Source organism: Suricata suricatta, chromosome 2, assembly GCF_006229205.1.
Source record: "Suricata suricatta isolate VVHF042 chromosome 2, meerkat_22Aug2017_6uvM2_HiC, whole genome shotgun sequence".
In the NCBI taxonomy this organism is placed as follows: Eukaryota; Metazoa; Chordata; class Mammalia; order Carnivora; family Herpestidae; genus Suricata; species Suricata suricatta.
This window is the reverse complement of record NC_043701.1, coordinates 48,230,181-48,254,935: the sequence shown is the minus strand read 5'-3', so window position 1 is coordinate 48,254,935 and position 24,755 is coordinate 48,230,181. Positions and strand designations below refer to the sequence as shown.

General features: G+C 36.6%; 1 protein-coding gene across 2 annotated transcripts in view; it reads right to left on the bottom strand.

Moving 5' to 3' along the window:
* SKAP2 (src kinase associated phosphoprotein 2) overlaps positions 1 to 21,051 on the bottom strand; it is a 185,000-nt gene extending 163,949 nt beyond the window's left edge. Inside the window, exons 1-5 of one of the 2 annotated variants that reach the window (XM_029925987.1) lie at positions 20,772 to 21,051; positions 14,958 to 14,984; positions 11,399 to 11,504; positions 10,797 to 10,822; positions 2,450 to 2,557 (exon numbers count right to left, since the gene is read on the bottom strand). In XM_029925987.1, coding sequence (XP_029781847.1) covers positions 2,450 to 2,557; positions 10,797 to 10,822; positions 11,399 to 11,504; positions 14,958 to 14,984; positions 20,772 to 20,838 — 334 coding nt within the window. In that variant the 5' untranslated portion in view covers positions 20,839 to 21,051. The remainder of the gene's footprint in view (positions 1 to 2,449; positions 2,558 to 10,796; positions 10,823 to 11,398; positions 11,505 to 14,957; positions 14,985 to 20,771) is intronic. The other variant, XM_029925997.1, reaches the window with a different exon arrangement.
* Between the last annotated feature and the right edge of the window lie 3,704 nt (positions 21,052 to 24,755).

Genomic DNA, 24,755 nt, shown 5'->3' with positions numbered 1-24,755 from the left:
CTAATAAACCATAAAGAAACCAAAACACATATGGCTTGAGGGAATAACTGGAAAATTAGGTAGCCATTTGGGAACTGAGTGAACTTTTGAACCAGAGTAACAGAGAAAAAGAAATATTAAAGGAAAAGACAGACTTAGAACGCACACAAAGATGTGCAGGTTTGACCTTTTCAGTACCTTGAAAATTACATTAGCATTATGAAAAATACATATCATGTTTAGAGTTTATAATCCATCAAAGTTCAGATACTCTGTTAGTGCCTACCATAAGGTAAAAGTCAAAAGGACAAAACAACAATCTGATTTGACAAAAGGCCTTTTGGTGACCTATGCTAATTTAGTTATACTTATTGTTAAATGCATTATCTTTTTATAATTAATATACCATTAGACCGAAGTCCCATAATGAAGGAAAATTTATTCGGAAAGGAAGAGAGAGCACATTCTAAATCTATGTTGAAGGCAGAGAAACTAACATGACTAGATATTTCAGAGTAGAAATTACAAGTTCAAGTGGTAGTTTTTAAATTAATTTATAACACTCTTAGAAGAAAATATAAAATGACCATATATGGTAGTTTTTATATACCAAAAATGAATAATACTAAAAGTTTAAATATTCAATCTGCTTAAGAACTGCTTATACCAGCACTAATGAAAATGCACCAATATTTAACAAAAAACTTAATGTTATACATAAATATAAGTTATTAAATAATATTCAAATATTGATAACGTAATCTTTTAACAGTAAATCTTTTTCATGCTATTAGTGCATTTCCCATATGTTTGGTTATGAAAACAAACATATGATAAATTATTTACTCATAATAAAGAAAATAAAATAATTATGTAAATACGTTATGGTTTAATAATTCACTTTTCTAACAAAACACTGGCTTTCAATGTAATTGTTGGATCTCTTAGGTTAAATTTTTTTAAGAATGCACATAATGCTTTCTTGTACTTCAAAATATTTATGCTATTTTTTTTAAACTCTGAGCTTATATATTCTACAAACAGTTTGTGTGTGTGTGTGTAGATTCTCGAGTAGAAACACTGTCTACATATACACACATACTCATTTCTATCCACCAACACTTAACAGAAGCAAAATAAATCACTGTAACATGTCTGAAAAAGAGTTCAACTCAAATAATAATTCATTGTTTTGCCCGAAAATACTATTTCATCAATTATAAAACATTTTCTAACAAATGCTTTTGAAGATCAGGTTAGTAAGGGTAACTCTCGGCTTCAGATAAGTGAGACTCAAGAGAAAGATGCATCTTATTCAAAAAATAGGGAAGATAAGGGGAAAAAATCTCTTCCTTGAAAAATAGAAATTAAATTTTTGCCAAAACGTAAAATTTAAATAAAATGGATGTGATTATTATTGCTACACATTGTACAAAGTTCTGAATATAAAAAAAAAAGATTGTGTTGTTCTGAATCAGTGGTTAGAATGTTTATCACTTATGCATGTACTTGACTTATCCCTGTTCTGCAATAGACATAATTTTATACCTCATAAAAGCAATTTATGTTTCCAAAGGGAATAATCTGGATAACATAAAATGTGGAGTGCTCTGTTGCAAGAAGCATATTTTCATTCAGCAATTGTATTTAGAGACGGAACTGCACAGTTTGATCATCATCCAGTGGCAGAAGGCATTATTCATTTCTGTGTCTATGTGAAACTTTGAGTGCCACGAATTAATATGCATGGCTAATTTATCGATACACATTCTTAATTTATAACTTTATATCACCCTTATAAGGTCTCTATTAGGCAGACACCCTCACCTTGCTGCAACAGTGAAAGCACATGCTATACTGAAAGGAAGTTTCATACTTGGACAGGTTTTTAAAAAATTACTCGGAGATAAATGATCAACTTCATTACTAATTCAATTAATACAAAACATCATAATATGGCATAATATGGACATGGGAGATTTTAGGTGACACTCAGAATAATGAAAATGTGTATTAAAAGAAGCATTTGATAAAAACCTGTCTTAATGTGAGAAGGCAATGTAGGAATAATTAATTTAATATTTTATGAACTCATTTTCGATGAAGTTTTCAAAAAAAAGACCAAAAACCTTTTTCATTATTTATAAAATAAATAATACAAGAAGCCATTAAGCAACACAATAAAATTAAGCAAGAATCTGATAATATTAAATTAACCAACAAACTTACTAATAATATTCATACAGTGATGTAAACACTCTCTTAAAAATTCTAGTGAAGACAATTTCTTAGGAACAGAAGGAACTACATACTTAGGAAAACCACTAGAGAGAGCTCTTCTGTTCCTTAAAAGGTTCTGGTAAAGGTAAGTTACCGAAGCCTCTGCATTTCTACGCTTTCTGACAAGACCACCACCTTTGCGCGGTGTTGGAGAGTCCAGAGGTACATTCAATGGGAAAATAGCACATACCTTCAGAATGGGCTTCATCATCTTTATCGTATTTTTCGGAAGCTAATGAAACCGTGTCTGGGGGCCCAGCAAAAGGGTCATCGTATTCTTCCCCATCTTCTGTATCACCTATAGAAGAATCAGAGAAAAGTCTTTTATAAATTAGCCATCTTAAAAAATGTTACTTTGTCAAAAGACGTAAGTTTTTCTATTAAACTTAGTCACTGACTCCAAAATTAGGAAGGTCTCTACAAAGATGTACACAAGAAAGCAGAAGCAGGGTAAATAAGAGTATGTATCCAAAACAAACAAAAGAAGAAACAGAACCAAAATAATGATAATAAACAACAATAACAAAACAAAATGGAAAGCACAACAGAGAGAATAATTCAAATTAATTCTATTTAGCTACTCAATAATTTGAAAAATTGTGACGAGAAATTGATAATTCAAGGCCAGGTGAACATTTTATGTTTTCATGAAAAATCACAGGGTTACATTAGAGTACATTATAAATGCTCAGTTGCATTTGCAAAAGCAGGAATCCTTTATAGGAAAAACTACTTTAAAACTCATATAATGCTTGTAAGTTCACACAAAGTGATATACAACTTGATACCTTCAATTCTCATTCAGTGATACATTATTGGGTTTCTTTCTTGATGTTCTAGCCATTTTCTATATGATTTCCAAATCCTAGATGGGTTAGTGGGCTTGAAGTCATTTAATCCCCACAATAAAATCTTGTGATTTGGGTTTTTTCCACACAGTCATTTAGAAATTTTTTTTTTAAAGAGTTTATCAGATATTTGCTAGCCTGGTTATGCAGTTACAAATAAGCACCCATTTTTCACCCATATTCAACCACATCCAAAGAAAAGTCAACAAAAAATTTTTAAGATGTATGTTTAATACTCTATCAATTATCTGTTAACAACTCAAGAGGAAAACGGCCACCTCAGGGATTACCCAAAAAGCTTGATGGAAATCTCCATGGGAATCCTAGAGAACTTGCATATCACTCTTAGACCACAATCGCCAAGCAGATCCAGATTAAAGCTACCAGTCTCCTCCCCCCAAATACCTGTATCCTCTGATACCCATTTATTGGGTAGCACCCTATTTTTCACCATATCTTTGGTAGCGGAAATAGCCCTTTTCAAAACACTGTCAAAGTAATTTTTAAAAAATCAATGTTCATCTCTATTTCTTCATAATTTTGGCATTTTGCCGGCATTCATCATCCTTATCCCGAAAAAGATAGGGAGCTTCCCATCAGGTGCTAAGAACGGGATGGAGAAAACTACCCTACAGGTTTTGGTGATTCCACCACCAGACACACCGTGTGGTAATGCCCCTTCCTCAAAATTCCAAGGAATACATGTAAATCCCATTCTTTCTTCAGATCTTAATTTTTCCTTCAAAATGTTCAAAGTACTTTTCAGAACATCCAGTGATCCCTTATTTCTCTTATGGAAACAAGAATGCTCTGATTTCAAATATGAGGTAAGACAGAACCCCATAAAGTACTAGTAAAAAATATGTTTGGACATGGAATGACAGCTCTGGGAACATAAAGTCGTAAAGATCACAAAATTCTCAGTTGCTGTTAGTTGCTGGAGTATCCTTACATTCTTAATAAAATAAGAATTGTTATGGTATGAGTTTTCTAATGATATTTCCTATTATGAACTACAAAATAAATCTTGCCATGGGAAAAAAAGTATCAGAATACCTCAAATACATTACCCTAGCTTGTACTTAGCTTAATACACTATTATGAATATAAAAATACAAGAGTAAAACCAATGAACACATGGAAATGATTTTGAAAAACATTCAGATGCTCAGGCTTAAATCTATTGAACTCTGTGTCGGAATACACAGAAAAAAAGTTAAAAAGCTTTGAAAGTCAGGATTTTTTGATAAAATTCATAATATGCTTTTATGTGTGTATCCATGAATATACACATACCCACATGCACACACACATACATATATATACACACACACCAAGAGCGTATATCTGAGTGTGTGTATATATATATATATACACACCCAGCAAAAAGATCACTAAAGCTATAAATTAAATAATACTTAACATGAGTTCAGAACACTTATAGAAATTGGATCCTAAAATGCTAAAGACTTCTGTGGTTTTTGTTTTAAAACAAAAACTTTTCTTAATCTATATTAACATGCAGTTGTCTTCAGCTTACCCATTCCAAGAACTGCAGCTCATTTCAAATGGTTTTTGTCATCAATGTGATCATTTATATTTATCTAAGACAAAATAAATTAAACCCTGCTACTGGCTTCATCCTCCCTCCCCTCCTTTTTTCCCCTTTTTTAAGCTCCCTCGAATTAACCCAGTAAGTTTAAAAAAAAAAAAAAAAGCATCTCTCTTATTCCCTTTTCAACCTGCACTGAGTTGAAAATGACACATCATTTTTCAAAATGGTCTTTTTCATTTTACTGTTGTTCCAGTGATGATCCATCCCTTTTCCTCCCTCCTAATTGTCTTTTTTTTTTTTAACCCAATAAAGAGTTGTATTACAAGGACCTTTACTTGAACACAGGGGTCGCTGTTGAGTAGCGCACAGCTTTTTTGTTTTCTCCCCAGGGGCTGAGTTATTTGCGCTATACCTGCAGTCTTCTATAAATTAAAAGGTAAATGTTCAAGTTGTGTTTATGTAATAGAAAACTGAACTCCAAAACAACAATAGGCATCAGGTAAACGTATCCAATACAATTTACAGACATAATTGAAAGCATTACAGCCTAATCAGACATCTAAAAGAAAAGCAGGCTCAAATGAAATGTCTACAGAATCATTAGTTGGCAGTCATTCTATTACAATCACACATAATGTCAGTGGTGCCTTGAGTCTGTGCCAATGACAACAGCATAAATTTTGCATCTCATTTCTGTGGTCATAAAATTAATGATCAGTTTAAAAATACTTCTTTGTAAAAGTTATTGCGCAAAGAAAAGACATGAATGTGTCCCTGTTATGTACTCACAAGGATAATTATGGGGTTGTTGCTCATTAATACTGTTTCTTGTTTCCCTAGAAAACCATTTGATTTATCCCACAACTTTTAAAAGTTTAATTAACGATACAAAGTTAACAGTCTAAGAGACAATGATCCAAGACTTCCCTTCCTGTAATCTCAGCGGCAACTTCAAAATCACAGCAAAACCAAAGCTGAATCGTACCACACCAGCACACTTCTCTGATAAACATTTCTAAATTTATAATAATGGGGTTCAAATCACTATTATCCCTTCCTTTTTCTATGGCTCATCATCAATTAACATTTTCCTAAATGCCTGGAGATGAAGCCCAAGTAGCAACTGAACAGTCATGATCTCTACCACGACTGAAGGTGATTTAACCAATATACTGCTTGTTTTGTCAAGCACAGTCCTATTTTAAATACAATCAGGTAAACATTAAACTAAATAATTAATATACCTAAAACTCAGATGATAGTCATTCCTCCTCTAGAGCATGAAAGACAAACTTGAGGAGAAAAATTACTTGAGTGAAAACAAATTTCTAATTCTCTACTCAGTTCACTTGTCCAAATTAATTTCTCAAGTAATAATATACAACTACATTAACAGAATTCAGCATTTAACTTGTCATTTATTTTTTAATTTTTGTTAATGTTTTTAAATGTTTTTTATTTATTTTTGAGAGACAGAGAGAGAGCGCGCGAGCAGGGGAGGGTCAGAGAGGAGACACAGAATCCAAAGCAGGCTCCAGGCTCTGAGCTGTCAGCACACAGGCCAATGCAGGGCTCAAACTCACAAACCGTGACATCATGACCTGAGCTGAAGCCCGACGCTTAACTAAGACTTTGAAAGATTTAGATCACCACAAGTGAGAAGTTTCTGTTCGTAATTCTTCTATAATAAGAGGGCTTAATAGCATGCAAATATGAGGCGGAGCTTTAAAACAAGCACTGTTGGGGAGGGGGGAAAAGAGGTGGTGGTGATGGAGGAGGGCACTTATGGGGAAGAGCACTGGGTGCTGTATGTAAACCAATTTGACACTTAACTATTTAAAAAATAAATAAATAAATAAAAATAAAACAAGCACTGCCTCTAAAATATACTTCTACTACTAGAGGCCCCATAATTTCAGACATATTTAACACATTTATACAAGCCCATAGATGGGCGGAGGAGGGGACAGGGGAGAACTCAAGTTATTTGCTCAGATTTCATCAGTGGGATAACTTTCAACCAAACATAAACTACATCAGAAAGGGAAAGGAAAGGAAATTAAACATTATCCAAACTTCTGACTTTTCTGCTGTTCTTAAGGATTCCATAACAACAAACTAAAATGAATTCCTTCTTACCTGACCTGACGGCCCTACTATTTAACAAAGCACTGGAGTGTTAAACTTAATACAAATGAGGTCAAAGGAAATAGCTAAGTAAATCTATGCATATTTAACAATATCAATGAAGTCTCAAGGACAAAATCTATTACATAATTTTTTTAATTAAAGGAAAAAATATTTTAAAAAAGAAAATGAGAGCTTTTTAGCTATGTCATTTAAAGGAACTGAAAGCAATATATTCACATTTTTCAGCTACAGACACTAGTATTTTAAAGTTTTGAAGATATTCTCTTAAAATATTTGTCTCATATTAATATGCTTACCCTTTGTTTAAAAATTTATAATTTCCTCAAAAATTATTTGAAAACTGAATTATAAAACAAGATTTACTTAATTAAATCTTCTTGATAAATTAAGCTGAATTTGAGAATACACATTAATATAGTATTTACTGAATGTCTATTATGGGGCACACAGAGGTCTCTTCATATTATCTTAATCATTCTATAAAGAAATTAATCATACCTACATCATCACTGGAGTAAAAAAATACTAACATAAGGGAGATACAAGTGAAAGTTTTTTAATCACATACATAATATATATATTAAAAATTTTTGACTTAGGGGCGCCTGAGTGGCTCATTTGTTTAAGCAGTGGACTCTTGGTCTCCACTCAGGTCATGAACTCATGGTCCGTAAGGTAGAGCCCCATGTCAGCCCCACTCTGGTAGTACAGAGCCTGCTTGGGATTCTCTCTCTCTCCTTCCCTCTCTGCCCCTCCCAGCCCCTCTCTCTCCCTCTCTCTCTCTCTCAACATATATAAATAAACTTTAAAAAAAAAAAAAAGAAAAATTCGGTTTTACTCTCCAGTCAATAATAGCCTTTACTCAATTAGTAATACATTTTCATTACAAAAATAATTACTTCAGGTCATCTTTAAGAGATTTATGACCATCTTATATGACAGGAATAAATTCTAACACAATTGTAATTCTGTTCTCAAGTAATTCCAAAAGTAGCATAATTTTAGTGCATGAAGCCTAACTTCAGGCGTACACTCTATACTATTAGGCTACAAAGAGCCTGCTGGAGATTGTTTCTCTCTCCCTCTCTCTCTCTGCCCCTCCCCCACTTGCACTCTGTCTCTTTCAAAATAAATTAACTTAGAAAAAAAAGAGAGAGAATCTAGACTTGAGTACTTAAGTATATAAGGAGATAAAATAAGGAATCCTTAATAAATTAAAGAAATGAAAAGGGAAATCTTTAGACAACAGCTAGCTTTGAAAATGAATATAAACAGCAAATAGAAAATTAACTTAATGAACAGGCTTCAATATCCAGGAGCTACTATAAATAAAATAAGTTTCTACAGGTACAAACTATTCTCCCCCCCTCCACACACACACACACACAAAAATGGAAATACTTTTTTAAAATCCTCTAAGTTCAATGCAGCTCAATGTTTGAACAGTTGTTTCAATTCAACTACCTCTAAGAATTGAAAAACGCTGAACTGTAAATTCTACACTGTGAAATCTCAAGATGGGGGGTAGCACCTCCACTGTGAGGGGAGTGAGGAGAGTGGGAGGGAGGAAGGAAAGGTGCGAACATCTGTGGACACTAGACAAACTAGTAATTCCTAATTCACTTAATAGAAATTAGTAACTCTGAATTAATTCACTTTATTGAAGAACTGTTCACCTGGTCCTTTTATAGGAGGAAAAGGAGGAAAAGAACCTCTGTTTACTTCATTGTGGCCTCATATTGACCTGAGAGAAAGAGAGAGAGAGCAAGAAAACAGCCAAAAGGAATTCTGCCCAGGTCTCCTTGGATGAAGATAACCAAAACCCCAAAAGGAAATGTAAAATGAAAAAGAAAAGCAGCAATATCGAAATATATTTAGATGAATTTATGTAGAGATCTGATAATTACTAACTTCCTATTTTTTTTAAAAAAGATGTAGCCTGAATCATTACTTTGCAACTATTAAGTACTAATTTTGCTAACTACAAAGCAAAGTAGTACTAACTACAGGAATAGGTTTTTTTCTTTAGAACAAAGCTGAATATACTTTGAAGGTATGATGACATAAAATTACTCAGCTTCTCATATTTCTCCAAGGTATGCATCTAATGTATCCACAGGCTTACTTTTAAGCAGGCACTCTGGGTGATTAGTTAACTCAACATAGGAGTATTAAACTACAAATGACTTAGAGAAAAATGGTTATGAGAATCTCTGAATTCTGTGTTATCTGAACTCTTATTCTAGGCTCATTTTTCACTTTCTATCATATACTGTATAAATTTCCATTCTCTTTAGAAAGAAAGACTATATCTCAGTAATATCTATACATCTGAATGAGTCCTACACCAGAATAACAAAGCCCCTACCGTATTATTGATTCATATACAGTTATACAATGACTTCATTATCATGCTTTCTTAGCTTAAAATCTGTTAGTGTACAAATAATTGTCACAATGAGAGTTTAATATAAATAATCATCAGAACAAAATATGTCTTTTAAGACAGAATCTGAAATATCTATTCCTTTATAAATAGTACACTGTATAGAACTTATAATAAGAATGCATAAATTCATTACTTCTATATTCAACTAAGCAAAACGCAGTATGATTAAACCCACAATCTAGGATCGGTTGTAGAGTACAAAGAAGTAGGTATTTGTGGGGATGAGGAGTTTCCTGCTCTTCTCTTTATTTAATAATGTTAAATATTTCTGAGGCACCTGGAAAGCTCATGATCTCACGGTTCGTGGGTTCGAGACCCACCTTGGGCTCTGTGCTGACAGCTCAGAGCCTGGAGCCTGCTTCAGAGTCTGTGTCTCCCTCTCTCTCTGCTTGTCCCCTGTTCTTGCTCATGCTCGCGTGCGCACTCTCTCTCTCTATCAAAAATAAACATAAAAAATTTTTTTAATAGTGCTAAAGATTTCCATATGAAAAAAAATCTCTTCTCAGTGCCTCCAATCACAAGGATCTTGATGATTTAATATGAAAAAAAACAATGGTTTCCTTTTAACTATTTGAATTTAGGGCTGTCTGGTTAATTCTTGGTTTATTGCAACTGTCAAGACTCTCAGTTGGCAGCAGTATGAATCACTCTCTGGTATCTGCTAACCCTGGTTAGAAGATGCCATACTGTTTGTCCCCCAGACCTAGGTCCTAATGCCACATAGGTTAGCTGACCTCATGTTGTGACCCTCATACCAGCATTCAGGTCATGACCTATGCATTAGCATCCTGGAAGTAAGGGCCATACCCAGTTTCCCTCATAGAACTGAAGACAGGAAGTAGCAGTAAGTTCCTATGCCTTTCTTGTTTGGGTTTTCAATACGCTAAACAACCATCCCTCAAATCTGAAGGACAACAATCAGGTTACCAGCACTTTCACATAATTCAAAAAACTTAAACGGAATTCCCTTCCTTGAAGATGACTATAGCATACATGTATTCACATCAAAAGAATCACAAGGATAATGAAAAAATCATTTGAAAAAGATTTATTCATGTTTCTAGACATACACTGGCACTGTTTTGAAGGCAATCATCCCTTAAAAACAAGACCTAGGAGCAGCCAAGCCACAGGCCCTCCTGCTCCCAGCACGACTATAAAAGAACCTCTCCTGTGGCAAAGGGTGTTGGCCTGGTGTTTCACCTGAGCTTTACCAAATTATTCCATGCGCATCTGCAAGTATATACTTTTCTTAACAAATTTCTGCCACAACATGCTTTAAGAAACACTGACACCTCAGAATAGCACATCTATGCGATGTCTGGCCAGACTGTGCGGGCGGAACCGGATGTGCTTTTTAATTTTCTTCTCAGCAGGGGGAGCTCGCACTCTCAGCCTGAAAGTCTAAGTATACAATACGGAAGTTTAAATTTTGATCCCCACCCTCAAATTTCAGTATGCGTTAGATTACCCTACTGAACATCACCACAAACAAAAAAAAAAAAAGTCAAGTCTGACAAACTTGAAAACTTACCTTTGTCTTGAAATTCCTGAAGATAGCTGGAAAAGAAAAGCAAGAACATTATATTTTAAAATGAGGGCTGACAAACCAAAACAAGGTCTATTTGTTGGCAATAATTCAAATCTATTTTAAAATCCGTATTATAAACACACATTTAGAGAAAAAAAGTACTTCCTATCCTGAAATGACAATTCCAAAAGCTTTATGGATTTATAATAAAAGTATTTTTAAACACTGAGGTTAGAGTAGTAAAATCAGAATCTTTAAAACCCACAACATGTATTTATTCATTTCCGTTTCTCAACCTACCTTTGTTCTAGCATGCAAACCCAATATATCCTCAAAAAATCAAAATGAACAGCGGATTTTGCTAGATTGCTTAAAATATATATATAATCAGGAACCTCCACAAAAAAAAGGATAATATGATAAGCATGTTGGTTTTTAAAAATTATTATAGAGGACCTATATTTTGTCTTTACAATATTTAACACTAGTTAAAATTGGACATAAAAAAAAGTTAATTCCGTGATAATCAATTTTTTATTAAAATGTTAACTACGAAGTTGCTTCTAAGTAAGAAATAAGTAATAAATGGCAAGTAAGTGACTTACATAGACTTTACATCTTTTATCTTCTTAATAAGGGATTCTCTCTTCTCCTTTGCTTTCTTGGATAAATTTTCCCCTCTCAGTGTGTCTGCTACAAATGTTTCAACATCTAAACCATGAAATATAAGAAATAGGATACAAATTATTGGAAAGAATCATTTTTTGTGAAGACAAATAGAACAATGATTGTTTCTACCCATAAGTGTTAATATCTGTACAATTTGTTACAGTTATTTATCAATCCAAAGCATAACAGTTGAAATATGTTTCAAATACTAAGTTGGACAAATCTGTTCACCACTTAGCTAATAAAATTTGTATGCTCTACTTATGCTTAGCACAGCAAATGCTATTTGGATGTTTGGCATCATTAAACCAGGGAGAAGCACACAAGTTTTAATAAACTATGAGGCCCCATAAAACAAATTCTCCCCTATAAAAGCAAGCGCAGAGCTTTTATGCATGTATTACTATCATTTTATAATATTTTGGAAGTTCCTGTATGAACAGGTCATTCACGATATTATATCAATACAAGCTAATGTCTCTGGCATGGGCCTGTTTTTCCCAGTGTAATCCATTTTGAGGTATGTGTAATATTTAATGTTTTAAGGAAAAAAATAAATCCCTTTTTCTACCGAGATTTCCAGATCAAACCCTCCTCCTTCCTACCTGCCCCACCCATTCTGACCAGCCACCTTCAAAAATTAAAACAAAAACAAAAACAAAGAACAAAAACTCTGCTGTGTTGTTTGTGTGCTCTTGCTTCCTGCCTTGGTATTACCACCTGGAAATATTTTTTAAAATAAAGAAAAGAAGTGGCAAAAATACATTTGTCCACTACTTAAAAATATAGTAGCCTAGAAATAAGATTTCCATGGATGCACATAATATTTGCACAGAGCCTCCTGTTGTTTTTTTTTTTAATTTAGTAAACTTGTAAATTATTCTGCTTCCTAGTTCTCTCTCGTACAAAATTCCAACTAATCCTTACTGGTCTGATTTTATAACAGCCTCATTCTTATTGTTCATGAAATACTGTGTAACTTTAAATTAATTTTATATGCAGAAGTTCAAAACTTTGTGATATCTAATATAAAGGATACCATGAAAAAAATTTTAAAATAGGTATAACTGTAAACCATCCATAATTCATACTGAAAAGACGTGTGTGTATTTTACTTTCCTTTTATTTATTTAACTACTTTGTCTCCTAACTCACACTGACAAAAAGATGGTATCAATGCATATGATAACAGTATATATAATTAATTCAAAGCAGTATAATAGTCTTTCAACTGTACTTATAATTAACAATTTAAGATCTAGTATTTGAGATAGAATGTTATCAATTTTAAATTCTTGATTACAAAAGTATCTTGATCCAATAAGCAAGCTGATTAAACCATTATTCCATATATTCATAATAAATGTATAGAGGTAAATTTTCACTAAATCAATATGACAAGTGAAAGAATTAAAATTTAATCTTGGAATAATTTTTTAAATGGCTTTCTGGTTTGAAGTCAATTAATGACTAATGGTACAACTAAGTATCAAGATGAAATGAAAGCAAAATGTCATAGCTTCTCTTTACTTGAGTGGTCCATATTTTGAAGAAGGGGACATAGAGACATAATCCATAACCAGCGCAAATTAGACTCAGGCTTCTAAAGTGAGTTCAAAATAATGAAATTTATTTTTTTAAAAAAGCATTCTCTCCTAATTTTTAAAATTTTTGTACCCAGAGAAACAAGCAACCTTTGGACATTGAGACATCAGCTGAAATGGAAAAGATTTTTGGCTTCTCTGGGATGGTTACAATAAATCTAGTAACAAAGTAGCACAAGGGAAGGAGCAGCATGTCTATTGCTGAGTCTTTCTTCCAACCGGACTCAGTACTTGGGAGAGGCTCTGGCACAATGATTGGTGAATTGTCTGCTTAATGTTACTCTCTCACTCAGTGTTTGTCTTTAATTCCCTCATCCACAAGTATTTAATTGCCTATTTTACATTTTCATTACACAATCCAAATTTAAACAAACGGGATCTATTTTCACTCTCCGGAAGCAATAACAAGGAATTACAACCCAAGAGTTATTTCTTTAAGAGGTCGTTTTCAGTTCTATAAAAATTCAGAAAACAAAAAGCTGCAATGCTTTAGAGCTTCCTAACACTCCCCCCAAATATTTTCAAAATACTGACCCATGCTATTTTATGAGGAAATGCTTACTGAAAGAGTATATAACTGGAGGAAGAATCCGTGTTGTTTGTTGAGGGGGGAGAAGACCGGCAAGTGAAAAGATCTGTACTTTTAGAGTAGTCTTGATGTATTTATTCTTAAACTAATCCCAGGACGAGTGTTTAAGGCAACTAAACAGATTTAATAAACACCTATTTTTTAATAAATGATTTTCCATGGAGACGTGAAAAGAGTAAGAACTACTTTTTGCTGTTTTCTGGTGGGGGGTTTCTTCCTCTCTTTTTTAAATAAATAAGTTACGAACTTTAAAGTGGAATTGACTTCGGAAATCTTAGTTTGTTGGTAACCAAAGATTCGGTCGGATCTGAAGTTTTTGAAATCTGGGCTATTTCTTAAAATCCACACTGTGCCCATTTATTTTCGAAGTGCACAAAACCAGCCTCTGCTGGGCACCGGACCCCCTCTGGACGTGCGGGCGACCTTCCTTCAGGTCCCTGCGTGAAGCAGGCGCCCAGCTCGTCCAGCGCAGAGACAGGGCGAACGCTGCAATGTTACTTGGGCTTTCCCGGGAGACATTTCGGCTCCCCACGTCCTCAAACACTCGCCACTTCGAGTGTTGAACCCCAGGGCTCAGGTCTTGGGCGCTGTGAGCAGGGAGCACTGGGCTTGGGGTAGCGCCCTCGCCAGACAAATGCGACTGGATCTGCGGCTTTGTAGCTCAGAGCCAGGGTAATATTTCAAAAGCGGGCAATAAAAGTCCTGGGAAAATCAAGCGCTCCTCCGGCTGGTTGGAAAAGAGATTTGAAGCTTTTTATTGTGCTGAATAGCCCTGCAAATGATAAGCTAGCAAGCATGTTAGCCCTCTTCTACCTTCCTTTAGGGGTTGCGTCCCTCGGTTAATACGTAGATTTCACTGACCCCAGACTGCCTGTAATTCGGGAAACAGCCGTAATTCGATTGCAATAAAAGGTCAGCCCGCCTCCTCGCTAGCCTCCTGGCCTGGCCAGTTAGAATTCCTCTTCCTCAGAGGGAGGGGTCTCCATTCACACACTCACCAAAGCGTAGGGACCCGCTAGGCTCGCGTGGAGAATACGCAGCTCCCGGGAGCCCCAGGGCAGCAGGTCTAACCCCCACCCCCACCCCTTCCACAGCCACGAGGACCGAAGGTCAGCGCTGCTGGCACTTAACCCCAGAATCAGCCTCTGCCCCCCGAGTCATCACCAAAGAAAGAGTGATCCCAGAGACTGTAAATGTGGTAGTGATTTTTTGCTCCTATTACACCTTAACACTGTCAAGAATAAACCTTATCTCCCGATACAATTCTAAAGATCTGGGGGAGAGAAAGAAAATCAGACTTACTACTGCTCTGTAGATAACTGTTAAGGTCTGAAAACAAAATTAAAAGATGACATCATGTCTTGGCTCGGCAATCCTCAAGCAGTGGGAAGTTAAAACCTCTCAAAAGCCATCCGAACCCCTAAGAGGCAAACACTTAACATACACCAAATCATTGAATGGTACTCCAATTTCCCTTTCTTTTCTTTTTCCGTACTTATAGACCCCCAGAAAAACTGCCCACCCCTCACGTCCTCCCTTAGAGCCCAAGTGGCTTGGACAGGTATCTAACACATCACACACACACACACACACACACACACACACACACACTCACAGAGGCTAACTGCTCTCCACCAATTTCCATCTGAATCACATAGTAAAAAACTTGGAACCACACTAGGCTAGAGCAGCCTGGAATATCACTTCCTGGGAGGTTGTAAATAAGTCACAAAGGTAACACCTGATGTCTTCTGCCTCCTCTCCCAACCACCTAATACCACCCTTAGCGTGCGCGCGCGCGCGCACACACACACACACACACACACACACACACACACACACAGCCTCTGTGCTGGTCTGAATTGTACAGGAGAGGAGGGCAAGAACCGGACTGAGTCCACTACCATTTGCTCAGCCCCAAATCAATAACATAAGTGTAAAACCAATTACATCTCACCCCCAAATGGCTTTATTACTTAATTCCACATCTTTCTCCACTTTATGAATTAAGCCAGGTTTCACTATTAATTCACGAAGGTACGATTACTAAACTTAACATGATAAGAACCCCAGCCAAACTTTAGCTGACATCAGAACCAAAAAAGTAGGCTTTTCTTCTTGGCTAAAGGGAGGTATGGTCTGATCAAACACCTACTGGTAAAAACATAAAAATCAATCAAACGGGCACATGTAGATCAATGGAGCCAATGCCCAAAGTTGGAAAATGGCTAATTGAAAAGTTATTGATTCCCTAATCAAGGTCTTTTTCCTGATTACCTAGCATTTTCACACTTTTACAGGTTATGGTTATATTGTGAATTTTCCAAACACGGAGGAAGAGATGTGAACAAGCACAAGGAGTTCTCATAGTACAATAAGTAAAACATTCCTAAGTCTTACAATCCAATCATGTGATAAAAATTTTCAAAATTGGCTTTGGAGGCTAAATGATTTATTCTGATAGAAAACTGGGCTGTTGAAGAATACAGATGAACATCTTTCACCTCTAAAAGATGACTCTTGATAAATAACACCTTACAATAATCAAAATCTTTTTACCACGCATTTTCAAAGAACCCAGAGTGAATAACACATTAGGCTGAGATTTACACTAGATTCACTCTTAGGTAGCGTCTATTGTAATGTGTTCAGTATGTGATTGAAAAAGAAACGTAAACTCAGTGGAATGGAAAAGATAGACTCGGCTTTAATTGAAAAAGACAAACTAAGTGAATAATGAGTACATAAAAACTAGCCCATGCCACTTTCATCAGCCACATATGACACTTAATCTTAAATTTATGAGAAACAACTGAACTGTGTTTCAAATCATCAGAGGGGTTTCCAATGCTGTTGTTTCTGTCTTCCTTCAGTAACATTTTAATGCTGATAATGTAGAGATAAACTCACTTGGAAACTTTTAATACACTTCTCATTTTTCAATATACTTAGATTCCTTTGTTGTTGTTGTTTTTTTAAAGAAAACCAGTGATAACTTGGGTTGGGTAGCTATAAAAACTGTAGATACCACTATCAAGAGCCTTATTTAGTAACTGGAGATAAAAATTCTGTCAATGGAAAGCGATGTTGGAAAGCAAGCCAGCCAAAGATTTCCTCCTAAGAGAAGGTAGGATATTAATGCTTAATAGAGGCAAGTAATTTTTTTGTATCACATCTTAATTCATCTACATTATTTGACCTATACAAGAAATTGTAAAATTGTGATCCCTTGACATATTCCTGCTTCTGAAAGAGAAAACTTTAGAGGTGTCATAGACTGATTTCATTTTGAGATCAAATGTCTTCATATCAGCTTTATGCTCATTAGTTATTACTCCCAAACCAGGAAAGGCTTGTTCTTGCTCTGTAGGAAATCCAGGTGTTAAAGAAGTAGGTGACTATTGGTGACTCAGTAGGTGGCACTCTTCCCTTTACATACTCAACCATGAGAAGAAAATTCTGCCCCCAGAAGAAAATTATGGGACACTAGATGTACCATAAATAATTCTCATAGGAAAAATAAACCCAAAATGTTGACCAAATTATAAACAGAATTTAGGAAAGGTAGAAATCAAACCATACTATTCTCAGCATTGAAAAAAATCTCCCTCTATTTCAAAGGAATTGCGTTCTTTATAGATTTTAATGTGTGAAGTTAAAAAAAAAAAATGTTCTGAAAATCCCCAGGAGGGGAAAATGCAATATTTCTAACCAACACTGCTGTGTGAAAAAAATGTCAAGGTCGCTTTGCAGAAATGATATAGCCACTCTGTTTATTGTTGGTTTGGTTTGGTTTGGTTTTGATTTTTCAGAGTAACTATTTTCTTCTTTTAATGTTGGTTTCATTTTCTAATTTAATTAAAAGGAACTTACACCCTCTTACAGCTTGCCTTTTTAAACATGTTGTCCTAAAACAAATGTATGAAAATGAATGGGAATATCGGATCGCAAACCACTAAAGCCCCAGTATTCAAAGGGTGGTTAAACAAATGGACGGGGCTGGGGCCCAGTGCTCATCTCACTTTCCTGCCTGCCTGGGAGAAAAACCCACATAAATCAAGATTATTCTTGCTGCTAGTCCTAGTCAAAATATTTGGATGTAGGAAAAGATTAAATGGACAGGATTTGGAATTATCCATTGCTTCTAGTTACCCAGGCTAAACCTCTTCTTCCATTGTTGTGAGGAAAAAAAAAAATTAAAGGTTGCCTGTAGTATGTATGACAGTTTGAAATTTACTTTTAACAAAAATCTGCAAACCTTTTTTCTATTCATGTAACAGAGTAATACAACACTTTCATAAGAAGCATAGGCTTTCAAGATTTAATATACTGATTCCACAGAAATATAAATCACTAACCGTCAAAACTATACAGCCACTTTTTTCAAGAGTATCATTAACTGTGAGTTAAGAATGACAGCATCTATAGGTTTTTGCATTTCTATAGAACGTTTTAGAGAGGAAGGAATGAAAGGAGAGAGAAACAAATATTGAAGCCTAAAACTGCTATAGTCAGAAAGAAAAATAAAGACAGAAAAATAATAATATTGGTAAGAATACCTTTGAGCATCTAGTGCTACCAAGCAGTTGAAAAGTCAAACATTTAATACAGAGGACATATCATGATTTGGATAATAGGTACGTGGAACACAAAGGGAGCTGTCCAAAGTAACGTTATTTAGATAGGCATTATCTTTTGACTTGATATCCTTGTTTTCTGTAGGCAAGGGATTTGAAGTGCCTGAAAAGTCTAGTTTCTTATCTTCTCCACCTTGGAACTCTAGCACAGCACCATGCATGCACTGTTAGAATGCTCAACTGTTAATTACAACCACCACTACCAAAATCTTCTCAGCTTCAAAGAAAGTACTAGGTAGTCCAGCAATCTCTAAAATTTAAGCCAAAGGTCTCCCTCTATACTTTTAGCAATTTTAAATCTAACCAAGTACTATTACCCAACACACTTGAATTATGCAAATAATCATGTATAATCCAAACAGAATTTTTTGGATGGAAAACGTGAACAGGCTGTGGAGAACATTTATTCCTGAAACCTCTCCTACCTCCCAAAATATTTTAATTACAGTCAAACATAAAATGTTCAGCAACTTTCTCTGAGGAGTTAAAAAAGAAAACTGAAAAACACTGGTTCACTTGCTTCACTTCTTTAAAAAGTATAGATAATAGATATTCGCTTATATGCACACCTCTTAAAAATGTCCTCTAAAATAAAGTCTAAGCCAAATGTATAATCTCCAAAATGTTAATATTTTAATATTTGTTTTTAATACTTCATGTGTTTTAATATGTGACTTGCTTTCATATGAAAAAATGAAAACATTGGTAAGATGACACTTCGAACATTAGGCAAGCATATTCACTGACTAAAGAGAGAGGAAAAGCTAAAGTATACAGGAAGTTAGCACTGGCAGATAATTTAAATATTATGTAATTCTAAGCTTTCAACTAACTTACAAAAATAAGGGCCACATGAAATATTCATAATCTAAGGGGATCAGAGAATAATGAGTCTCATAACCTATGTATCATACTATCTGATAATGCATGATTATGGACCAAAACAATGAACTGCCTACTGTTTGTTGGGAGGGCTTAAGCCTTAAAGGGGGTGCACCCAGGAGTCTGCACTTTAGTTCTTAAATTCAAACATTCAGACCTAAAATATCCTGAAAATGGTGCCATCTACTTTTGGAATAATGATAAACACTTCTCTGGCCTGGTTATTAAAAACAGTATTCTAAATGCAATTCCAGCAGTGTAACAATGAAAATGTTTACTGTCGTAAAACAAAATGAGTACCCATGTGAAACTCTCATGCAATGGAATAAAAGCTCGCTTAAATCAGTCTTTACAGTTCTTTATATCTCCCTTAGTGGTGCCCATTAATGACAATCAGCGTTTCTTAGAGGAAAATACTGTACCACCACAAATGCATGTATCACACTGGAATCATGTTCAGACAAACATAAGTCTCCATTCTCACACTATTGGTTTTAACCTCTTAATCATATTCATGATGCTAACCAGCAAAACAGCATATTAGAAGATTTGGTCTCACACTGCTAAAATAGCAACTTACTATTTAAAATGCCACATTTTAGATACTAAGGGTTAAAATAAGGAACTTGTAATATACATCTAAAAGAAACTCTTTTAATCCAGTTATCCATGACCAGTATTGAAAGATTCTTAAGAGACAACTAAAGTAAAACTATGCAAATTCAGTTTCTAGAATTCTGATGCACGCAGGACAAAGTGAGTGATGGTAAGAATTCCAAGAACATCAGGATCCGTGCTACCCTAAAAAAAAATGTATCTTTCTACCTTGTGCAGAAATACACATCTCCATATCTAGAACAGTAAAGGACTAGCAGTGTATTCGTCACAGCCTTGAAGAACCGCATCCTGAACTCCTAACGTAAGTTCCTATAAATGGTCATTTAAAACTTAAAAGGGGAAGATGATGATGCAAAGATGTACTTTCATCGTGAGGCACAGGAAGTTGGACCTTAACACATACTTCCTTTTTTGTTTTAGTAGGTTACTCGGGCTGAAAACAAGTGGCTATTTGACAATCAAGCCCTAAGTCTTAAATATGAGACAATGAATGTTTAAGAAAAATGGGAGTTTGGGAAATGACAAAACCTTGCGTCCCACAACTCCTAACACCTGTAGCTCAGACATCTTTTTGCATTTTTACACCCTTCTTCTCCATTGGTCAAACCACCAAAGAACTACTTCTTTAACTTCTGATCCCTTCCCAGTTCTCACGCACGTATTATCATTCCCTCTCCCTCCCTCGTCTCTCTCTCACACACGCACGCGACGTCCTCAGATGCTTTCAGAAATGTCCTGATCCAATTAGTGTGGACCATCAAAAAGGGCTTCCCCAACATCCTTGGACCAAATTTCAACACACGCCCACTCCCTTCCTCAGACACCCCTTTCCCCCCTTCCCAGTCCCACTCCCACTGGCCGGGACACAAGGGAAACGTGGGGAGGGAGGGTATAGACTCTGAATGCTTCTGTCCCCACCGGCTCGCCGTCCCCCCGCCCCCGCCCCAGCAGCGTTGCCCGCCCCCTTCCCGCTCTTTACCTGCTAACAGGTTCCTAATTTCCTCAGGGAGGGGGGAGGGAGAGGAGGTGCTGCTGGGGTTGGGCATGTTAGGGAGCGCGAGGCGTGCGGAGGGAAAACCTGTGCTGAAAAGGAACCGATGGGCTGGAGTTGCGGCTGCGACCTAGACTCGGGCTAGCGGTCCCGGTAAGGGCAGCGGGGCTACGAGTCAGGACACTGCCGGGCCGGGGCTCACAACAAGGAAGTCACTAAAGCCCCAGCCAGCAGCTGCCGGACTCTCGGCCCAGCCCCTCCCGGCAGGTCTGGGCGGGGCGACGGGCTGGGAGGAGAACCTAAGGGCCGGAGGGGCCGAACTGCGCATGTGTATCCTTCGGTTTTCCTTGCCTCGGAAAAGAGCCTCCGTGCAGGCCACACCCACCTTACGTAAGGGAGCGGGAGGAGCAGCTGGTGGGAAGGGAGCGGACTCTGGCTGCATCAGCTGATCCGGAGCCTGAAGCGCCTTGCAGCCATCTTGGTTACTGGTGCCTCCACAACTGACCGTTTCTCCGGGATCCCGAAATGTGAGGTATCCATAGTGCCTCTAAGTTTTCCGATAAAGGGACCTCTGGCCAACGGTGAGCCCGGCCGAGGTTTAACACCTCGCGCAGTAACCCACAAGGAAATTTCAGCTTCCCTAAACCATTATGGCCTTCTTTGTCCGATTGAATGAGGTAACCAAGACCCATCTTCCGCCAGGCTTCCTTTAGAAGCCAGTCTGGAGCTGCCCCAGAGAGCAATCCGATTGGCTCTTAACATTACTTTTCTACCTAATTCTTCTTTTGGGGGCGACTTCTCCTGGTACAAATGAAGTGGAAGGAGTTCTAGTCACTGTCCTTTTGAGTTTAAAAAAATATACCTAAATAGACTTCAATACTACTGTCCCATCTGTAAGCATCAAAAAGAAAATTCCCGGTGATTAGTAGAATGGAATTCTAAAATGTGTTCACTCCAACCTGATCGTTTAGTCAACAAAATACTTATTGCATGTCTTATATCTATAAATCTTACAGATTTTCTCTAAAACCCAAAAGACACGTTCTGGTGTCTTTAAAGGTGTGTGTGTATTCTACATATTGTGTATATTTTATATATATATTCTGAATGTGTGTGTATATTTATATATTCTTAATCCTCCTCCCCCTTCATATGGGAACTGCCCTGGCAAAGCTCTTTTCTTCGTGCTACAGTTCTATTTTGAACATTATATTGTGGTTCCAATCACAGCATAAATTGTTTATTCCTCTATCCTCCAACCCTCACCAAATCAATAGTCCTTAAATTTCAGTTTGCATTAAAATGACAGAACTACTAACAATACAGTCTCAAGTTCCATTCCCAAAGATTCTAATTTTGTCTGCTTAGGGTGGGACCTGATTATTTGCATTTTAAATAAGCCCCAGGTGGTTCTGATTCTAGACATCCTGACGTTCCTTGGGGGTTTTTTGTTGTTGTTTTTAATTTAAATGTTAGTTAGTTAGAATACAGTACAATATTGGTTTTAGGAGTAGAATTCAGTGATTCAGTCAGTTAAACGTCCGCCTTCGGCCCAGGTCATGATCTCACAGTTCGTGGGTTCGAGCCCCGCGCCAGGCTCTGTGCTGGCAGCTAGCGCAGAGCCTGGAGCCTGCTTCGGATTCTGTGTCTCCCTCTCTCTCTCTGACCCTCCCCTGCTCATGCTGTCTCTCTCTGTCTCTCAAAAAATAAAAGCATTAAAATAAAAAAGTTTCTTGTGGTTTTGTTTCCCTGTCTTCTTTTCCTCCCTTCCTATATGTTCATCTGTTTTGTTTCTTAAATTCCACATCTGAGTCAAATCAAATAGTATTTGTCTTTCCCTGATTGACTTACTTCACTTAGCATAATATATTCTAGGTCCATCCACATCGTTGCATGTGGCAAGATTTCATTCTTTTTGGTGGCTGAGTCATATTCCATTGTATATATGTACCACATATTTTTAAATTTGTTTTAATGTTTATTTATTATTGAGAGAGAGAGAGACAGAGTGTGAGTGGGGGAGTGGGGAAGGGACAGAGAGAGAGGGAGACACAGAATCTGAAGCAGGCTCCAGGCTCCAAACTTTCAGCACAGAGCCCGATGCAGGGCTCAAACTCACAGACCATGAGATCATGACCTGAGCCAAAGTCAGACGCCCAACGAACTGAGCTACCCAGGCGCCCCTGTACCACATCTTCTTTATCCATTCATCAATCAATGGACATTTAGGCTCTTTCCATAGCTACTGTTGACAATGCTGCAATAAAACATTTGGGTCTGTTTACCCTTTTCAATCTATATTTTTGTATCCTTTGGGTAAATAGCTACTAGTATAATTGCTGGATCATAGGGTAGTTCTATTTTTAGTTTTTTGAGGAACCTCCATAGAGTGGAGTGTCTGTACCAGTCTGCATTCCCACCAACAGTGCAAGAAGGTTCCCCTCTCCCCGCATCCTCACCAACACGTGTTGTTTTTTTGTATTGTTAATTTTAGCCATTCTGATAAGTGTGAGGTGGTATCTCATTTGGTTTTGATTTGTATTTCCCTGATGATGAGTGATGTTGAGCATCTTTTCATATGTCTGTTAGCCATCTAGATATTTTCTTTGGAAAAGTGTTATTCATGTCTTCTGCCCATTTCTTAACTGGGTTATTTGTGTTTTGGGAGTTGAGTTTGAGAAGTTCTTTATAGATTTTGGATACTAACCCTTTAACAGATATGTCACTTGCAAATAATTTCTCCCATAGGCTGCCTTTTCGTTTTGCTGATTGTTTCCTTCACTATGCAGAAACTTTTTATCTTGATGAAGTCCAGTAGTTCATGTTTGCTTTGTTTCCCTTGCCTCCGGTGATGTATCTAGTAAGAAATTGCTCTGCCCGAGGTTGTTGCCTGTGTTCTTCTCTAGTATTCTGATGGTTTCCTTTCTTACATTTAGATCTTTCATCCATTTTGAATTTATTTATGTGTATGGTATAAGAAAGTGGTCCAGGGGTGCCTGGGTGGCTCAGTTGGTTGAGTGTCTGACTTCAGCTCAGGTCCTAATCTCATGGTTTGTAGGTTTGAGACTCGACTTGGGCTCTGTGCTAATGGTATGGAGACCGCTTGGGATTCTCTCTCTCTTCCTCTCTGTCTGCCCCTCCCCAACTTGCATTTTCTCTCTGTCTCAAAATAAATAAATAAACTTAAAAAACATGGTCCAGTTTCATTCTGCATTTTGCTGTCCAGTTTTCCCAATACCATTTGTTGAAGAGACTGGTTTTTTTCCCATTGTATGCTTTTTCCTGCTAGACATCCTGAGATTTGATGTTGAGAATCACTTTACCACTCTCCCGGTGCTATTTGGCACAAAATTTGTCATAACATATCTTTCATCCCCACTTGGAACCTTAAATCTGACAGAGTAATGGCTCTATTTCATGCAAAAAAGTCTCAGACATTAATAGTATAAAATTAAGTAGTCAAATGCAATGATATTTTTGTATAATTCTGTAAGAGGTACAACAAACACTAATTGGAACAGGAAAAATTAGAACATGTTGGAGTCCTCTCAAAACAAAACAAAAAACAAGGGTGCCTGGCTAGCTCAGGCAAAAGAGCATGTGACTTTTGACCTTAGGGTCATGAGTTTAAACCCCATGTTGGGTGTGGAGATTATCTATATAAATAAATAAGTAAACTTTAAAAAAAAATAGGACAAAAACTATCATAGAAGTATAACACATAAATAATAATAATAAAAATACACACCTGAAACAAACCCACTCCCTAAAATGGAATCTGAAATTCCTACTCAGATTTAGAAATGTGATGAATTATAGAGAGTACTGAAGGGGCTCCTGGGTGGCTCAGTCAGTTGAGCATCCAACTCTTGATTTCGGCTCAGGTCATGATCTCACAGTTTCAGGGGTTCAAACCCAGCATCAGGCTCTGTGCTAGCAATGTGGAGCCTGCTTGGGATTCTCTCTCTCCCC